Source organism: Chaetodon auriga, chromosome 22, assembly GCF_051107435.1.
Source record: "Chaetodon auriga isolate fChaAug3 chromosome 22, fChaAug3.hap1, whole genome shotgun sequence".
Taxonomy (NCBI): Eukaryota; Metazoa; Chordata; class Actinopteri; order Chaetodontiformes; family Chaetodontidae; genus Chaetodon; species Chaetodon auriga.
The window spans coordinates 13,964,169-13,981,560 of record NC_135095.1 but is presented as its reverse complement, the minus strand read 5'-3'; the positions used below and the strand labels follow the sequence as shown (position 1 = coordinate 13,981,560).

The 17,392-nt window shown below is 40.1% G+C and overlaps 2 protein-coding genes and 1 pseudogene across 7 annotated transcripts; 1 reads left to right on the top strand and 2 right to left on the bottom strand.

Annotated features, from left to right (window-relative positions):
* The first annotated feature begins 902 nt into the window (after nucleotides 1-902).
* LOC143315085 (N-acetyllactosaminide beta-1,3-N-acetylglucosaminyltransferase 3 pseudogene) lies at nucleotides 903-3,784 on the top strand (annotated as a pseudogene). Its single transcript, XR_013075862.1, has 2 exons — nucleotides 903-984; nucleotides 2,641-3,784. The product of XR_013075862.1 is annotated as an N-acetyllactosaminide beta-1,3-N-acetylglucosaminyltransferase 3 pseudogene (transcript).
* Nucleotides 3,785-5,746: 1,962 nt separating this feature from the next.
* LOC143314963 (4-galactosyl-N-acetylglucosaminide 3-alpha-L-fucosyltransferase 9-like) lies at nucleotides 5,747-10,625 on the bottom strand. Of its 5 annotated transcripts, none has more exons than XM_076722331.1 (3): nucleotides 10,506-10,625; nucleotides 7,741-7,804; nucleotides 5,747-7,618 (listed from the first exon to the last, which is right to left on the bottom strand). In XM_076722331.1, exon 3 carries the CDS (start codon nucleotides 7,609-7,611, stop codon nucleotides 6,442-6,444), a length of 1,170 nt encoding a protein of 389 aa, XP_076578446.1. In that variant the 5' UTR covers nucleotides 7,612-7,618; nucleotides 7,741-7,804; nucleotides 10,506-10,625; the 3' UTR covers nucleotides 5,747-6,441. The 5 variants fall into 5 exon arrangements, with proteins under 5 accessions (XP_076578446.1, XP_076578444.1, XP_076578445.1 ...); XM_076722329.1 differs by lacking the exon at nucleotides 10,506-10,625 and adding an exon at nucleotides 9,512-9,702; XM_076722330.1 differs by lacking the exon at nucleotides 7,741-7,804.
* A 1,424-nt stretch (nucleotides 10,626-12,049) lies between these two features.
* LOC143315106 (4-galactosyl-N-acetylglucosaminide 3-alpha-L-fucosyltransferase 9-like) lies at nucleotides 12,050-14,492 on the bottom strand. The gene is made up of 2 exons (XM_076722581.1): nucleotides 14,345-14,492; nucleotides 12,050-13,282 (listed from the first exon to the last, which is right to left on the bottom strand). Exon 2 carries the CDS (start codon nucleotides 13,273-13,275, stop codon nucleotides 12,112-12,114), a length of 1,164 nt encoding a protein of 387 aa, XP_076578696.1. The 5' UTR covers nucleotides 13,276-13,282; nucleotides 14,345-14,492; the 3' UTR covers nucleotides 12,050-12,111.
* Nucleotides 14,493-17,392: the final 2,900 nt, after the last annotated feature.

The window sequence follows — 17,392 nt, the reverse complement described above, 5'->3', positions numbered from 1 at the left end:
CCAAATCGTACTCGCTATTTTAGTTCGTATTTGTAGGATAGTGAATTAGGGAAACTGTTGATGATGATCGATTGATGATACGGGAATGAACCCATTTGTTGTCTGGTAGGTGAAAGTCGACAGTGTGGGGGAATATTTCAGCAGTTTTGGTTCATGTGAGACCTTCCCTCTGAGACAACATGATGAACAATATTATCCAGTTGCTCAATCTTGTTTCACCTTTTAAAAGAAGCAGTCTGTGCAGCTGCAAACTGAATTCATGCACTCTGGTAATTTGTCTTGTGAGTAATTGTATGTGTGTGTGTGTGTGTGTGTGTGTGTGTGTGTGTGTGTGTGTGTCTGTGTTTGTAATATTTTCTTCCAGGACAAGGACGCCAGGGAGAAAATGTGGAGAAAATCTGTATGAATACAGTACTGTGGCGCCCTCTTTTATCCAAAATGTATCACTGCAGTAGTGGATGATCTAAAGAAGACCGTGTCAAATGTCTTTGTAAGAACGACAATTGTGAGATGTTACATAATCCTCCTACACTTACGACATACTGACAGGGCAAATAAACCAGACTTTTTACTGCGAAATAGGTAAATTAAAAAAAAAAAAAAAAAAAATTCCCACAAGAGTAAAAGCTCACATTGTGCTTTATATTAAGAGGAATGTTGATCAGTTTATCCATTTGGGAAAGTGCCAACAGACAGGAAGGGGGTAAAAAAAATGCCTTCTTTAAAATTGCTATAGCTTGATAACTTACATGGATGAAATAAAAGTCTACCATTTTTTGCTGTGCCAGAGAGAGACTGCTCAGTTAGCTGTGCGCTGAACACGTGAAGGGACACGGAATGCAGTTGCACTGGCTACACCTGCAGCGCTTTTACGACAAGCAACCGTGCGAGTCAGGCAACACAAGACAGCGACCTGTCATTGTGGGATTGTGTCTTCACTTTTTGGACTCTGTGAATTTTCTTCACCGAGTTTGTGGTCTGTGGGTAAGTTAACATCTATACGCTACAGTAGGACATGTGAAGGATACAATTACTAAACAACCAGGTGAGAGAGAGAGAGAGAGAGAGAGAGAGAGAGAGAGGCTGAAGCTGACAAAGATACACACACACACACACACACACACACACACACACACACACACACACACGTATGTATGTATGTATGTATGTATGTATGTATGTATGTATGTATGTATGTATGTATGTACAGCCATCTGAAGGCAGCAGAACCAGTCTGACATCTTCTTTAATAAAGTGGTGCGCACTTCTAAGTGACGCACAATTACGCACGCGTCATCCAGAGTGGATGCTTAGATTCATTCAGATGCCACCAGCACCAGTTTCTTTCTTTCAGAAGTACAAGGACTTATTTGATTTTGTATACACCAGATTGTTTGGGTGTAACTTGTTTATACCGTGGAAAACATCATCACCGTCACATTCTGCATCTTCATCCAAACGCGCCACGGATCAACTGCCTGCGTCCTCTCCCGTCTAACAGATCTCCGAAGTAGCTCCTGAAGCATGATGTTTTTATTTCCACCAGATGGATAGCAGCGAGAAATAGAATGTGATTGAGAAAAAAAACATGGCTGCAACTGTTTTGGTTAAATCTGGTTATAGCGGATTGGAAACTGTGTGTTTTGGTTTGTCTTTTCTACATTTCTCTGAGGAAATTTGAAGATGGGTTTGCCCGCTGAAGACAGAACTATGAGGAGCTTTCACTTCAAACTATAAACATCTTGAGTATTTTTTCTTTACTCACATTTTTGAATTGTTGCTTCATTGTAAGCATTTAAATGTAATTTTGAATTTAATGTAATTTAATTAACAATGAAATTAATAATCAATTCACTTATTTAGTCGGTATAGAAGATGAAGGAATGAATGAATACATTTCGATAAGATAAGACGTCACGCTGAAGAAATTAAGTTGTTACAGTACATACATTTTATAATAATACTGACACACATGACAGCACCCTTCCCCCGTCAAAGGATGGCTCCCTGACGTCCCTTCAAAAAAAGCCCAAGTCGAGTTAGAGGGTGGAGAGGATCAAAGCTCGGTAAGACTCGAACATCTTGGGGGGATTGCAGATGAGCAGACAGGAATGGCTGGTGGTGAAGGCAGGACCTCTCAGTACTGGTGAAAAGGACCACTAGAAAACGTTTCAGCTGAATCAGGAGTAAGGTTGGTGGTGGCCAACCCAGGGCCTGAATAGACAGCAACTGTTGTGCTGAGCAGTGGAACCTCTGGGACTAGCAGGTGGATGTGGTTGGCTCGTATGGTTGATGCAGGATGGGATGCAAATCTGAAGCTTGTGGGCCGGATGCAAGCAGGCCAGTGGGTAGCACGCTTCAGATTAGCTGACTGGTGCTTAACTGGAGTGTGAATAAAGTCTGATACACATCCAGGTAGCAAATTCTTTAACCAGCGGACAGGTTGGAGGTGCTCCTGCTCAGGATTGATAGGTTGGACTGTTACTGGTTGGGAGGATGCTGTGGTGTGACTGTGGCTGCAGTGATATCCTTCACCTTAATTTATCTATGCAATTAATAACGAATTAGTTTCATCAGTAGCTTTAAGTCATACTGAGATGTTTTAATAACAAAAATGTATTTTTGTTTTTGTCACTATAGAGTTTCGAGGATGAGAAACATCAGAGCAATGATTTTATTGCTCTCAGCATCTCTTGGACTGTTGATCTTCTATCTCTGTAAAGATTTTGTTGACCTCAAAACCAGTAAGGCATTTGTGAGAAAGAATGGCAGTGAAACAAGACAACCCACCAAAAACAACTCCTATGTATACTCCTGGCCAAGATGTCAACAAAATAGATCTGCTGCCAACGCCACAGGCTTCAGCTCTCTTCCTGCTTCTATAAAAGACTTTCTGTACTACAGACACTGTCGCCATTTCCCCATGCTGCTGGACCTTCCTGACAAATGTGGAGGAGCCGATAAATCAGCAGAAATCTTCCTGCTGTTGGTCATTAAAAGCTCTCCTGCAAACTATGACCGCAGAGAGGTGCTGCGCAAAACCTGGGCTGACGAGCGACAACACAATGGTGTTTGGATCCGAAGGCTCTTCATCACAGGAACAACAGGTTCTGGTTTTGAGAAAACGAGACTGAACAAACTGCTGGAGCTGGAGCAGCGTCAGTACAATGATATCCTCCAATGGGACTTTACTGACACATTCTACAACCTCACCTTGAAGCAGATTCTCTTCCTGGAATGGATGGAAAGAAACTGTCCAAACGCTCGCTTCCTGCTAAACGGCGATGACGACGTCTTTGCCAACACTGACAACATGGTCGAGTATCTCCAAGGCCTCAAGGATAATGATGGAAGCAAGCACCTTTTTACTGGCAATGTGGTCCAGAATGTGGGGCCCATTAGATCATTAGAGAGCAAGTATTTTATCCCAGTTCAGGTACATGAATCAGACTCATATCCCCCCTACTGCAGTGGTGGGGGCATCCTGTTGTCTGGCTATACAGCTTCAGTCATATACAATAAGTCCCAGTCCATTTCCATACTTCCCATTGATGATGTTTACATGGGGATGAGTCTGGCCAAAGCAGGACTTGGCCCTGCTTCCCATATGGGAATGAAAATGGAAGGACTTTACATTCCCTCCAAAACAATGGATGGATATGACCCTTGCTATTATAAAGAAGTTTTACTGGTACACAGATTCCTTCCAGTCCAAATGTATCTCATTTGGCACAGAATAAATGATCCAGATCTGAAATGTGGTGTCTCTGAGAAAAGGCTTTAGCAGGACCAAACAGTAACTTAAAGGGCTTGGTGACACTTTGTTGTCTGCTCCTGCGCTCAAGTGTGATCTTCTTTATTCTATCGTGAGAAAATGTTTCAACTGTTTTTCAACCACTTTTTTCGTAAAATATTGTGATTGTTACATTGTTTATTGTGAGATTGTTATATTTACATTTTGATATATATTTATATATATATATGAGAGAGAGAGAATTCCCTGTCATCTGAAACGTCAGTTCAGTTCAAGGTTCATTTCAGTTCTTCATGTGATATGAATTCAGACTGTTATTATGAATACAGTTTGAACTATGAACTATTGCTATAAAGCTCCAGTTCTCTTCTGTTGTGATACAGTCTGTCCTCCTTTTGAAATTTCTCATTTGCAAACAGCCAATGAACCGCATCTTGTGGTCATTGTGGAAACTGAACATTTACCTACATACTATTTGGAAGCAAGGGGGCGAAAGAGGTGAGATTTTTTTTTTTTCCCACCCTCATACCTCATATACTTGTGGCTTATGTGGCATCTGAGAAGCCCAGATTGGCTGTGAGGAAATGTTAATGTTAATGATCAAATTTGAAATCTAATTGACAGATAGAGGTAAATCCTATAACGCGTTGGCTCTACGTTTATTACGGTAACGTGGAGCGGAATGCGACTTTTTCCTGGCTTCACCTGCAGCGTGCTGACGGCGGAGGGCAGTGCGAGTCGCAGGTGAAAGAAGACGTTGAGCTTCGGGGATGCGTCTTCAGTTTTTGGAGCCAGCAGGGCGCTGTGAAACTTTCACCGAGCTTGTGGCCTGTGAGTAAATGAACATCTACAGCTTATGTGAGGGATGAAGTTACTGAGCAACCAGCAGGTGAAATGAATGCCGACAAGATCTTAAAGAGCCCTGTTTGAAACAGCAGAGGATGTCCAGTTTGGATCAGACACCGGGGAGTTAACATTATGTCAGTAAGCTCTGCTCGCTCATCTTTTCTTTCTTTTTTCTTTTCTTTTTTTTTTTTTTTTTTAATTCATCATTTCTGTGTCATGCAGGCTGCAAGCAGAAGTAACATGTTTCAGGAAACACGATAGAGTGGCGCTAAGCTAGAGTCATTTTTCTGTGTACCGCTAGATGATAATACTAATAAAATCGATACTTCGTGAACTATTATATTACTACATAGAACTGTGTAAAAAAACGAGTAAAATCTGTTTTAAAACAAATTCTTCATTGCACAAAAACAGCGCAACCTTGTGGGAGGTTTTTATTTTTATTTTTATTTTTATTTTTTTATATATTTCACGTGAAAATTAATCGGTGTGTACAAATGATCCTGTCGTTAAAACGATCTCGTTAAGTAATTCAGTGCAGGTATTGCTGACGCTTCCAAATCCTTCATAAGTAACGTATTCGCTGGAAGTTGGAGGAGGGTCACGGACAAACACACAGGGACTTTTTACCATAGCACAAGCATGGACGAGGTGAAGTCGATCATTTACACTGGAAAAACGGCCGGATCATATGTGCCATCAAACCGGTTTTACGCACAAGGCTGAGACGGAACCACAACCGACAAGCATAAAAATCCCGGCCCGCCCCCTTACGACGCGTTGCGTCCGTGACCAGGTAACCTATTCTGGCCGTTATTTATAGATTATTTATTTGAACTAATCTAGACCTGTTGAAGGAATACAGGAAATCACTTTATTAGCACTTTGTTTTTGCGAATACCTCTTACTGTTTATTGCGTCCCGTCACCTGCGTCTCTTAGTAACAGCTGACAGGGAAGACTGAAATAGCAGACAACATATAAGGAAGGGGGGGGGGGGGTAAACCGATCAACGGTCCTCTTAATATGAAAGAGGAAATGCTGCTTCCACAGTAAAACAAGTATATTAAGGGAAGTACCAAAAAATGACAGTAGTCAGCAGGTAAATTACTGACTTACACATTACTGTTAGATTCAGTTTTTTTTATTGGCTGCTTGCATTGAATAGTTGTAGAAATCAGGTTCATCATTCATCCAGTTATCGTGATTCAGATTCCAGTATAATATCACATGAACAAATGACATTAGAATATATTTTCGAACAAAAAATGAATCAGAAATTAAACTATTGATTCAAGGCAGTCCATTTGAAATTGTTGCATTGCAGATTGTTAATGTAAACACTTCCTAATGAAAAGTAAAAAGTTGTTCGCCGGGTTTTAAATTTTTACATATGAAATTACATTTTTGATTTGAAATCAGTGCTAAGTGGTTCAGTTAGGTCCAATTTAATTTAAAAAAAAACAAAAACAAAACAACAACAACAAAAAAACATTGATTATCCATGTGTTTGTGCACAACAAATTACCGATTTGCATGATGCACAACAAAAAGTCAGAAAACATGAAAAAACATCATTAATTATGAGTTTTGGTACTATGAATTATCAGTTTGCAGTATGTAAAGGTCAGATGGCAAAAAAAAAAAAAAGTCTCTTCCCTCCATTCATCTCTAGCCATGCAGACAGGTTTTGACATCTCGTCTCTGCAAAAACGTCAGGTTTCAACACTATGAACAAGGAAAACTACATTCCTTCCATCTCCATTGTATTGGAGTGGCAACATTCATGCACAAAGAAATGAAAACAGTAACACTATGTGACTAAGAGCACTGTTGAGCATGTTAACCCCAGTACCATTTGTTAAGATCGTGAAAAGCTTGGTACTGTCTGTGGTTTTGCAAGTAATGACATGTTTTGCAAGCATGTTCTTTGCCAAACCAAGATGTTGTTACTTTAAACCTGCTTGTCCAGCTTAAGTATCTCATGTATTCAGAATTGTTTTGGTCAAGGTAAGTTAGCCTCTCTGCCAGCTCCTTTGGAGTGGAAAAGTCATCAACATGAATGAAAGAATCTCTTGGAATATGGTCCTCATATTGTTGCCTTGAAGGGCCCAGAACTATTGGTATAGCTCCTAAACTCATAGGTCTGTATAACTTCTCTGTGATGTAGTCTTTGTAAACTGAGTTTTCAAAGGAGAGGTAGAATTTACAACCAGAAACTATCTTTACATAGTCCTGTTCACTGAGATCTTGACCGAATGCTTTTCCATAAGTATGAATCTCGACATGATTTTTCATTTCATTGTAGAACTGAACTCTCTTAAACTGCGAATTCCAGTTGCTCACAACCCAGCAGACCAGCTTGTCCTTTGCTGGCAATTTGAAACTCTCATTTTCAGATGTCACTGGCACCAGATACCCATAAGGCACAGGAATATCTGCATCAAGCCGATAATTGCATGTCAAGTTGAATAAGTGATTAATCTCAGAGATTGGAGCTGAGTTTGCAGGTGACTCCATATTTGACCACACCCATTTCTGAAACCAGGGACGTGGCTCTTTTGGTAAACTTTCTAGATTTCCATGAATGTCCCTGTGGTGGAAGAGAACCCCGTGGGCTTTATGGTACAGAGACTTGTCATCTGTCACTTGGCATCTTTTGATGTTATAAATATCGCAGCTGACATCAAACTTGCGGCCAAATGGCCACATCCAGATCAGTAATATAGTATCAGGCTCAGTGTCCACTGCTGCAGTCTGGACCTTCTGGGTGTCACTGTGATCCGGGTTAATGTGCAGCTCTGTGGAGCAGTTTGACTTCTGGATCTGTGGTTCCTCTGCGCACACAACTGTAGGACAGGAATGATTGGCTCTCTCCATGTAAACGTCAAAAGTGGGGAACTTGATGTCAGGCTTGTAGTACGTGTAGAAAAGAACCACAAAACACGAAACCACCAGGGTGCTGAAGACAGCTGGGCGCAGAAAAGTCCACTGGCAGGCTGAAGAGGACATGGCTCACCTTTGGAGAGAGAATAAATCCATTGATTATAGACAGAACATTTGATATGGCAATGAACTGTGGTGTCTGGTTGTAAAAAGTGGTGTGTTATCGGTCAATTGTTTTTAAACACAGGTACTTACTGCAATTAGAGTCATCAAGGTTTGGCTATCATGGAAATTGCCACTACATTTAAGGATTGGATGTCTGGAAAAAATACCATTTTTGCATGTTATTTTATTGACCTGTTTCTAAATTAAGGGACTATGAGATGTCTTTGATGTTTCTACTGTATGGACAGAACAGTATCTGCGTGAAACGAACAAGGATAACGTTCAAGAAGGCTTTCATATGACTCTGAAGAGGTGTGTGCTGGGGAGCAGCCGTCACTAATGACAGGAAAGTAACACCGCACATGGCCTCCTTTAGTTGCATATGACAAGCTGAGCCTGTCAACCCGGCTCTGGCAAGCTCAGTTTAGACCACTGAGTGCACAAACAAGCCTTTTTTTTTTTTTTTTTTTTTTTAGCAGCCCTTAATCTGTTATTCTTTGTGTTTCATTCTTTTTATGGTGCCAAATTATTTCTGCCACTGAGGTAATGGTCTTTACTAATAATTACTTTATAGCAATTTGTCAACCAGTGTTTCAGCTCCCTGCTTTCAAATGTGAAATACACGGAAGTGAAATTAAAGCTGTGTGAAATGCAGCTGAAAAGAGGAAACACTACATCTTCCTGCTCTGCAAGAACTAAAGCCTGCAAGGACGACTTAATATGCTGGTGAGTGTGTAAACTCCTCAGGCATTTTGCAGAGGTTAAGCGAAGAGTAAACAAAAGGAAACGTACTTTACGTACCACGTGGAACCAGCTGATGTGCCTGACAACCTCCAGCAATCATATAGCTGCAAAGAAACGACCTATAGCAGTTCTTTTCCGCTCAAGACTGAATAACCCAAACCTGGGAAACCATCTGTGGGCATCATCATCATCATCATCATCATCATCATCATCACCATCATCATCATCATCCAGCCATCGCAGAGGTTAGTGTGACATGATGTTGGAGGGCCCTCAAAGGATCTTCTCGATAGGAAAACGCCCACCTAGTGCGGCACAGAGTACGGAAGCCGCGCTTGGCCATCGGGTTGCTACGCCGCAGAACTATTTTAGACTTAGATTTAACTTTATTGGTCCCAGTGTGGGAAATTCTTTTTGTTGCAGCAGCAGGTTAAACATACACGCTAACATAAAATATATACAATAAAGAAGAACAAGGATGAGAATAAAACTAATCGAAAGGAATGTTCTTGAACTATGAACTAATGTCATGCTGGTAGTTTGTGTGACTCTCCCAGCTATTACTTAAATAACTCTCTTTCGGGTCGTGGGTAAGAAATAGCACGGAGACGGCTTCTATGTCGGAACGTGCGCACTTTAATGTCCACCGTGTACAACTTCTTCAGACCAACGATGCACCGCTCCTCAAACTCAGAGATCATCCCTCGTGTGAGATGTATCCCTCCGCTGAATTCGAACAATCTTAAACACTGCGTGAAAAGAATATGGACCAAAATAATGTTAAAGGTAATCAACACTAAAGGTCCTCCGATTAAGTATTTACAAAAATAAATCTCATCCTACACTCTTCCCTGTCTTCAAAGGAAATGTCCTCATCTCAGGATTCATGAAAAATAAATCTCATTTTACACTAAATGTATAAACATAGATTAACCGCAATTGTTTAAAAGTATAACAAAGTATACAATTATATAATGTATATATATCATATACCACAATACAATATAATATAATATAATATAATATAATATAATATAATATAATATAATATAATATAATATAATAGCCGGTTACCTGTGCAAAAAATCTACCTGTTTAAAATGATTAAAATAAATACCTCATTGTACCAAGGCAGTGCGACGCAGCGGAGAAACCTTTTGTTTGATCTTACACTGCGCATTAAAACAAATTAAACCAGTCCGTCCATGATCCTGTGGTTGAAATAGTAGTTAATTAATTCAGTATTAGTTAACAGATCCTGCGTTTCCAAACGCACACCGTGAAACCGATCATCTATGCGGAAAAACATCGGTGATGCAGGCCGCAGGAGGGATGCAAATTTGCTGGGAGTGGGAGGTCCTGGGCCACGGTTGTCAGGTGGAGGCCGGTTCAGAGAAAGCAGGGGCAGGTAGAGGAATAAACAATGGCCAGGTGCGGTCGATCGTTGAAACAGGAAACCCACCCGGATTGTCTGACCCATCGAACTGGTTTTACAAGTAGAACCACACCTCACAAAGGATATGGAAGGAAATATCTCCTTCCCAAGCAGCAGGTGACTCAATGAGGTGACTTTCATCTTCTCAGAAATTAGCGGCTGGCACACAACCGCTCGCTCCAAAACCGGAGTCTCAGGGGGAAAAAGCGCTCCGCCAAGCCGACGTGAGGCGCTGCGTCCGATGCGCATCTCGCCGAAAAGTGTCCGTCAGAACACATCCATTTATCTTTTAAATTAAATTAGCACATAGGACATGGCTCTAGCTTCTGAGCAGTTTGGTTTTGAGAGTTTCTCTTATTATCCTTTGCTTACTGTCACCTGCGCCCTTTGATCACAGCTGACGAGAGATCGAAAAAGCGGCCTGAATGACAGAAAAATGATTGAAGCTAAAAAAAAAAAAAAAGAGAAAAAAGAAGGAAAATCAGACCTTCTGACTTGACATTTACTCCCTGCCGACTCCAATAAGCATCCAAACTGAATAACTTCAACTCTGGATCGAACAGAGGTTCCGTTGATCACCCTGTCGGCATTTATTTCACCAGCTGGTTCCTCAGTAACTTTATCCCTCACATATTCTCCTGGAGATGCAGATGTATATTTTTATATTTTTACTTACCCGCAGGTCTGTTACACAAACTCGGTGAAAAAAAGCTGCAGTTTCACGGCGCTGTGCTGGGTCAAACACTCAAGACACAATCCCAGAACGACAGCCCAGTGTCCTGTCTTGTTTGTGACACACAAAGCCAAACGCCGGACCTGCCCGGCAGGTGAAGCCTGGAAAAAGATGCATTCCGCGGCACACCCGCTCCACGTGTCAACGTAAAGGAAAACCGTTCCTGTTTCCGTTTACCTGTGAATTCTGATTAAAACGGACCAGTCCCTCTCTGAGACACACATCCAGAGACTTAGGCAAAAATGACTGGACTTTAATTTCACTGATATAAAAATATGAAAAAATAAAAATTCATAGAAAATGACCGATGTGTGGAGAGGGATGCACATGCAGAAGAACAATAATCCCAGATTTGTTCAGTACAGTGAACAATAAATGTTTAACACTTCCCACAAACAGGATTAACTCTCAAACTATTAGAGGTTGATAAAACTTTAACTTCTTCCATCGTAAGAGGTCACTGAGGCAGAGTTGAAACTGTGATAAGGAACAGCAACAACCTCAACTTGAAGCAGAAAAGCTCTGTGCGTTCGGGGATGCTTCTTTGTGGATAAAAATGTGTTGTTCAGGTCTTTGAATAGCCAAAACTGTGTCATTTGACAGACAGAAAGTGTGATGACAAGCCGAATATTTACATGACTGGACTCGATCTGAAATATTGGAGTGCATAATACTGAAAGTGAAAAGCTTAAGAAGTGGAATCAGTTACAATCTCAGAAATTAAACGAAATTTTAGATATTTTCTGCCAGACAAATGCTCATATTGGGGTAAGGATTATATATAGTTACACACAAAAAAAATCTTCAATTTTATTTTCTGGAATGAAAAATGAACAGAATTTCTTCTTCTTCTTCTTCTCGTTGGTGTTTATTCGTCAGAACTTGCAGAGGCGAAGATGAAGCCGTGGGAATCTCTTTGAAAGAGGATGCCCATTGAAGATTCTGCTGACATATTTGACATATTTAATTGTAACATTTCCGAACATCCTGAGCCCTTCAGATTCCACGAAACAGTAGGTGAGGTGTCAGAAAAAATTAATTCTCCCAACTCTACAGCCTTCGTCTTGTCTTCATGTCGTTCTCCCATATTGTAAACTCATCAACATTCCTCATAAAATGAAACAAGATAAGCTGTCTGTCCACAGAAAGGGACGCATGTTAAGAGAGCACTGAAAACTGCAGCAGTTCGTAGGTAAATTATTCACTATAAGATACAGTTTATTGGCTGCCTGCGAAGAATAAAGTCCAAAAACAGGTGGATACCATAGGGGTGTACTATTAGTGGATATAAGCAAGGTACTTACTTACTCTAAATCCAGGCTTTTAAATGTCACAAAGATGGCTCTTTAAACCCAGTTAGATCAAAAATCAAAGTGGAAGGTAAATGAGAAATTAAATTCTTGATTCAAGAAATTCAGTGTGAGATTGCTGCATCGCTAATTCTTAATATAAACACTTCAGGTGAATTGCTGATGTCTATGTGCCGCTTTGAGAGTATTATTGTCAGTATCCCAGACTGAAATGTAATTTGGCAAATGCTCTTTTTCAGTTAACCCCAGTACCATTTGTTAAGACCATGAAAAGCTTGGTACCCTCTATGGTTTTGTAAGTAACGACACGTTTTGCAAGCATGTTCTCTGCCAAACGCAGATAACTGCCCTTTAAACCTGCTTGTCCAGCTTAAGTATCTGATGTACTCAGAATTGTTTTGGTCAAGGTAAGTTAGCCTCTCTGCCAGCTCCTTTGACGTGGAAAAGTCATCGACATGAATGAAAGAATCTCCTGGGATATGGTCCTCATAATTTTGTCTTGAAGGGCCCAGAACTACTGGCACAGTTCCTAAACTCATAGGTCTGTATAACTTCTCTGTGATGTAGTCTTTGTAAACTGAGTTTTCAAAGGAGAGATAGAATTTACAGCTAGAAACTATCTTTACATAGTCTTGATCACTTAGACGTTGGCCAAATGCGTTTCCATAAGTATGAACCTTGACGTGTTTTCTCAATTCATTGTAGAACTGAACTCTCTTATAGTTCGGGTTCCAGTTGCTCACAATCCAGCAGACCAGCTTGTCCTTTGCTGGCAATTTGAAACTCTCATTTTCAGATGTCATTGGCACCAGATACCCATAAGTCACAGGAATATTTGAATCCAGCCGATAACTGCATGTCAAGTTGAATGAGTGATTGAGCTCAGAGATTGGAGCTGAGTTTGCAGGTGACTCCATGTTCCACCACACCCATTTCTGAAACCAGGGACGTGGCTCTTTTGGTAAACTTGCTGGATTAATGTTCCTGTGGTGGAAGAGAACCCCGTGGGCTTTATGGTACAGAGACTTGTCATCTGTCAAGTGGCATTTTTTGATATTATAAATATCACAGCTGAGATCAAACGTGTGGCCAAATGGCCACATCCAGATCAATACGATAGTATCAGGCTCAGTGTCCACTGCTGCAGTCTGGACCTTCTGGTTGTCACTGTGATCTGGGTTAATGTGCGGCTCTGTGGAGCAGTTTGACTTCTGGATCTGTGGTTCCTCTGAGCACACAACTGTAGGACAGGAATGATTGGCTCTCTCCATGTACATGTCAAAAGAGGGGAACTTGATGTCAGGCTTGTAGTACGTGTAGAAAAGAACTCCAAAACCCAACACTATCAAGCTGCTGATGACAAATGGGCGCAGCGAGGTCCACTGGCAGGCTGAGAAGGACATGGTTCACCTTCAGAGAGAGAATAAATCCATTGATTATAGACAGAACATTTGATATGACAATGAACTGTGTTATCAGCCAATCTTTTAAACACAGGTACTTACTGCAATTAGAGTCATCAAGGTTTGAGTTCCAAGTCCAAAAGTAATTTGACATCGCAAAGTCATTGTAAAGGTACATAATTTAAGTCCAATAAAAGTGGTATTCTATTGGCTCTTTCTTATAGTACAGGTTTTCCTGTTTACCTGACTACAGAAAAGTCCATCTGGTTATCTGGATACTTAACCACCATCATTTACATAGAAGGAACAGGAGCTCTAATTTTCAAACTGGTGCCGTCCATACACACATAAATACATGCATAAAAGATTTAAGCAATGTCAAAGAGGTAGAACAGAAAAGTTGTGAAGTAATAAGCTCACAAAAATGAATGTTTAGACCCGCAAAAATAGCAAAGCAAATTACTTAACAAAAAGCGTATATTAAAGCTGAAGCTGATGTTGAAAGACTTAGCTGGAGGGCAGGGTTATCTTTTGTTTTTTGCTCCTGTTGCCGAGAATGACATGAACAAATAAATGGGTGTAACCACCCAATAGGCAAACAGAGACTCACAACAATGAGTTTGAAGTATAAATTATCATCTCCAAGTTATAGAAACATACAGAAAAAAGCTTATTCTCCACCCAAAAACCATCCGTTTTCAGTGAAAAATAGTCATGGTAAATTTCCTTCACTTTTATTATTATGTCTTTAGTTATCGTTAGTAATTTCCATTTATAGTTTTTGCTGGATGCAAAATCTTTGCGCCCAAGTTTGTACCTGATGAATAATTAAAAGAATATGTACTGTCTCCCTGTGAATTATAAGATAAACTGAGGAGTCCCTCTTTGATACACTTCAGAGACTGAAGCAAACAATTAAAAGATAAGGTAAGAGATGTTTAAAAATTCAGGCATGATACTCAGTACTTTAACTTTCACACTATTAGTGGCTGATAAAACAATTTCTTCAATCATAAGAGGCCATTGATTAGCTTATATCATGATAAAAAACACAAACCAGCAATCTCACCTTGAAGAAGAAAAACACTGTGGTAAGAATAATAGTGCAGAACCTTTTCTGACTGTGTATTCCTGAAAATCCCACATTCACATGAAAACTTCCTTCTCACTTTCTCTCTGAGCCCTGAGCATGAGTCTCAAATGTCCGTCCTCATTTCACAAGCCGGGACCTCATTGTGGTGATAGGATGTCTAGCATAGTCACCTGACTTCTGACTTATGTGTACTGGTCTCACGGCAGTGATCACAGTGCAGGAAGAAAGCGATGTTTGCTCTACTTTTTTGTTCAGCTCATAGCATGAAGTGTACATGCTGTTCATGACACGAAGAATGAAAATCTTCCAACAGACATTATCTTGAGTGCATTTAAAGGTGACCTTATATTTTCTAATCTTACAACCTGTACACTTCGTACTTTGGTTTTGGGAAATACAATGTACATAAATAAAATATAACACATAAAGCTCATAAAGATAATGAGTCCTGACTTTTTTTTACAGCTGTCAGTCTTGACACAGATGTCCAGAATGATTCTTCTCTCACCTCTCACTGGCATTTTTCCAAGTACTTAATATGCAGTAACTGCACTGCAATGTTGAAAGTTGATGTCTAGTAATTGAGGTCAATAGTTTTCTCAACTGTTGCTGGTGTTGGGCCACTCAGATATACTTAATAATTAATCTGGTGTTTATGGTTTTACAGGGGTATTTTCCTCTAATGCATTATCATGTGCACTACTATGTTTTCCATTTTTAATGGTGATATCAGAAGTGAGTACCACTGTGAAAAAAGGTAAACTGGTGTATGAAACCCACATCAGAGGTACAAATTATTTTTAAAGCTCCCTTGACCAGGTAACGAAACTCCGCAGTCAGTGAATCACATGGCCATTCACACAAGGCTGCGATGTGTGCATCCTCTAATTTGATGTCTCATTCTGTATTAGATTTATCATACAATAATTTGTCTGGATTGATTTTGTTTGGTTTTGAATTAAATAGAGTCAAACAATTAATTCCAGGATCTGTAATCTGTTGTAATAATAATAATAAACTGCTGTGTGTCTTTAGACCCTTCTGTCCTATATTTTATTGCATTTACTGCACAAACTTTCCAATTAAATTTGGTGACAGCATACAGTCAACAAACGACTAGAAGAAAAAACCAACACAGTGGACTTTTCTTTCTTGGAAATGGACAGAGTAAATAGCTGTGGTTCCACAGTAAGACAAGGCAATTAAGACAGGTGTGGTCATGCTCAAAACATCTGGTTTCCAGGGAAAGCAGAGATAACAATCGAGTTATTAGACAAGAACATAGTGCAAAAGTACAGAAGTACAAAGATATAGCCACTGATGACTTTGAAAAGGCAGCTTGTGGCCTTGTATATTGAAAGCAAATATTTGTGTATATGTATGCATGTGTATGTCACTGGTTAATATGTTGAAGTGGATTTCTACTGCGACGATAGGCACCTGAGCACAACAAACACGAGTCAGGAAGGCAGACAGGAAAAAAGGTATCAAAAATACTTATGTGATTCATCAGAAGGTCTCAGTCATTACCATGTAGATGATCTAACAATTCGACAAATACTGGGTGGAAAGACTGGCGCTTATATGCTGTGGTAGCAGGACAGTCTTGATCATCTGATTGTGAGCAGGTGTGCTTAGGGGAGGAGAAGGCCGGACCAAACCTGTTGGCCACGCCTTGTAGTAAGGCATACACAGACAGGGGAGAGATAGGCAGGAGACAGAGCGAAACACAAACACACAACAGGAAATGAGGGGAAAACTGCAGATTCCTACAATTTCAACATTAATGTAAAGCATAACGAATACCAAAAGTTATGAAATGTCCGCAAAATTCAAAATGATGTGAGCTATGCCAGAATTAAAACCAGCTGTGCAAGGTGCTCACTCATGCATATACAGTAAAAAAAAAAGGAAACATTACCCAGGTAAATCCTGTCATTGACTAGTGCAGGAAGAAATACGACACAGAACAGAATTTCCACCTTCCACTCAGATCAATCCTCATTCTCTGAGAACTGCCAGTAGCTACGAGCAGGTATGGTTCAGATTGGGTGACAGCATGACTGTTCGTTCAAAAACAAAAATGGCAGAATTTAACCTAGATGCTACTACAACATCAGTTCTGTCTGAACTGGAGAGTATTTCTCAACAGCATAAGTAGGAACATGTAAGTATTTCATATGTATTGAGTCATACAACGTAACATAGTACATTGCTTTTCTATGCATGTAAAACATCTGCCCAGCAGCCAGTTTCTCTATTGTTGGCTGCAAGAACCTTCACAAAAATCCTCATCTACTCCCACCATCTCAGGATGTCAAGACCCAGTGGATTAACTTTTTTTTGATGGAAAAACTGCACATGCATTTTTAAAAACAGTATCTTTATTGAATTTTCAATATATAAAAAGACATACAAGAACAAATAACAATGGAGAAGTGTGCAAACGATGCAAATGTGTACAAACATGCATCATCAGGTCAATTTTTTTCATGCTATACACACTTGGTCCATACAACAGTACCAACAAAATGAAACAAACACATAGCGGTCAACGGGCCTCCTCAATGAAGGCACATAGTCATGAGTCCAGAGAAGATACATTATTATACAGTCCAGAGAACAGGGGAAGAAAGAACTGAATCGTGCAGAAGGTGCACCTATACTGTTCCAGGCCCGTCCGTCAGGCGCGACAAATCGTTGTCCTTCATATAATTGATGAAACGACCCAGTACATTTTGGAATACCTCCTGTCTGTCCTTAAGAGTGTAAGAATTTTTTTTCCAGAGGTAAACATGAAGTTAGTTCCCTAAACCACACAGCCATAGCGGGTTTACCAAAGTTTTTCCATGATAAGGCCATTGTCCTTTTTGTTTGTAGAGATCACATGTTTATAAATATTTTTTAATCGCACTTTATCCTATGTCCCTCTGAGTAAAGACCTAGCAAAAAGAGTCTAGGATCCAGTTCTAATCTAATTGAGAGAATCTCTTGTACAGACAGTCTAACCTCCTCCCCAAACTC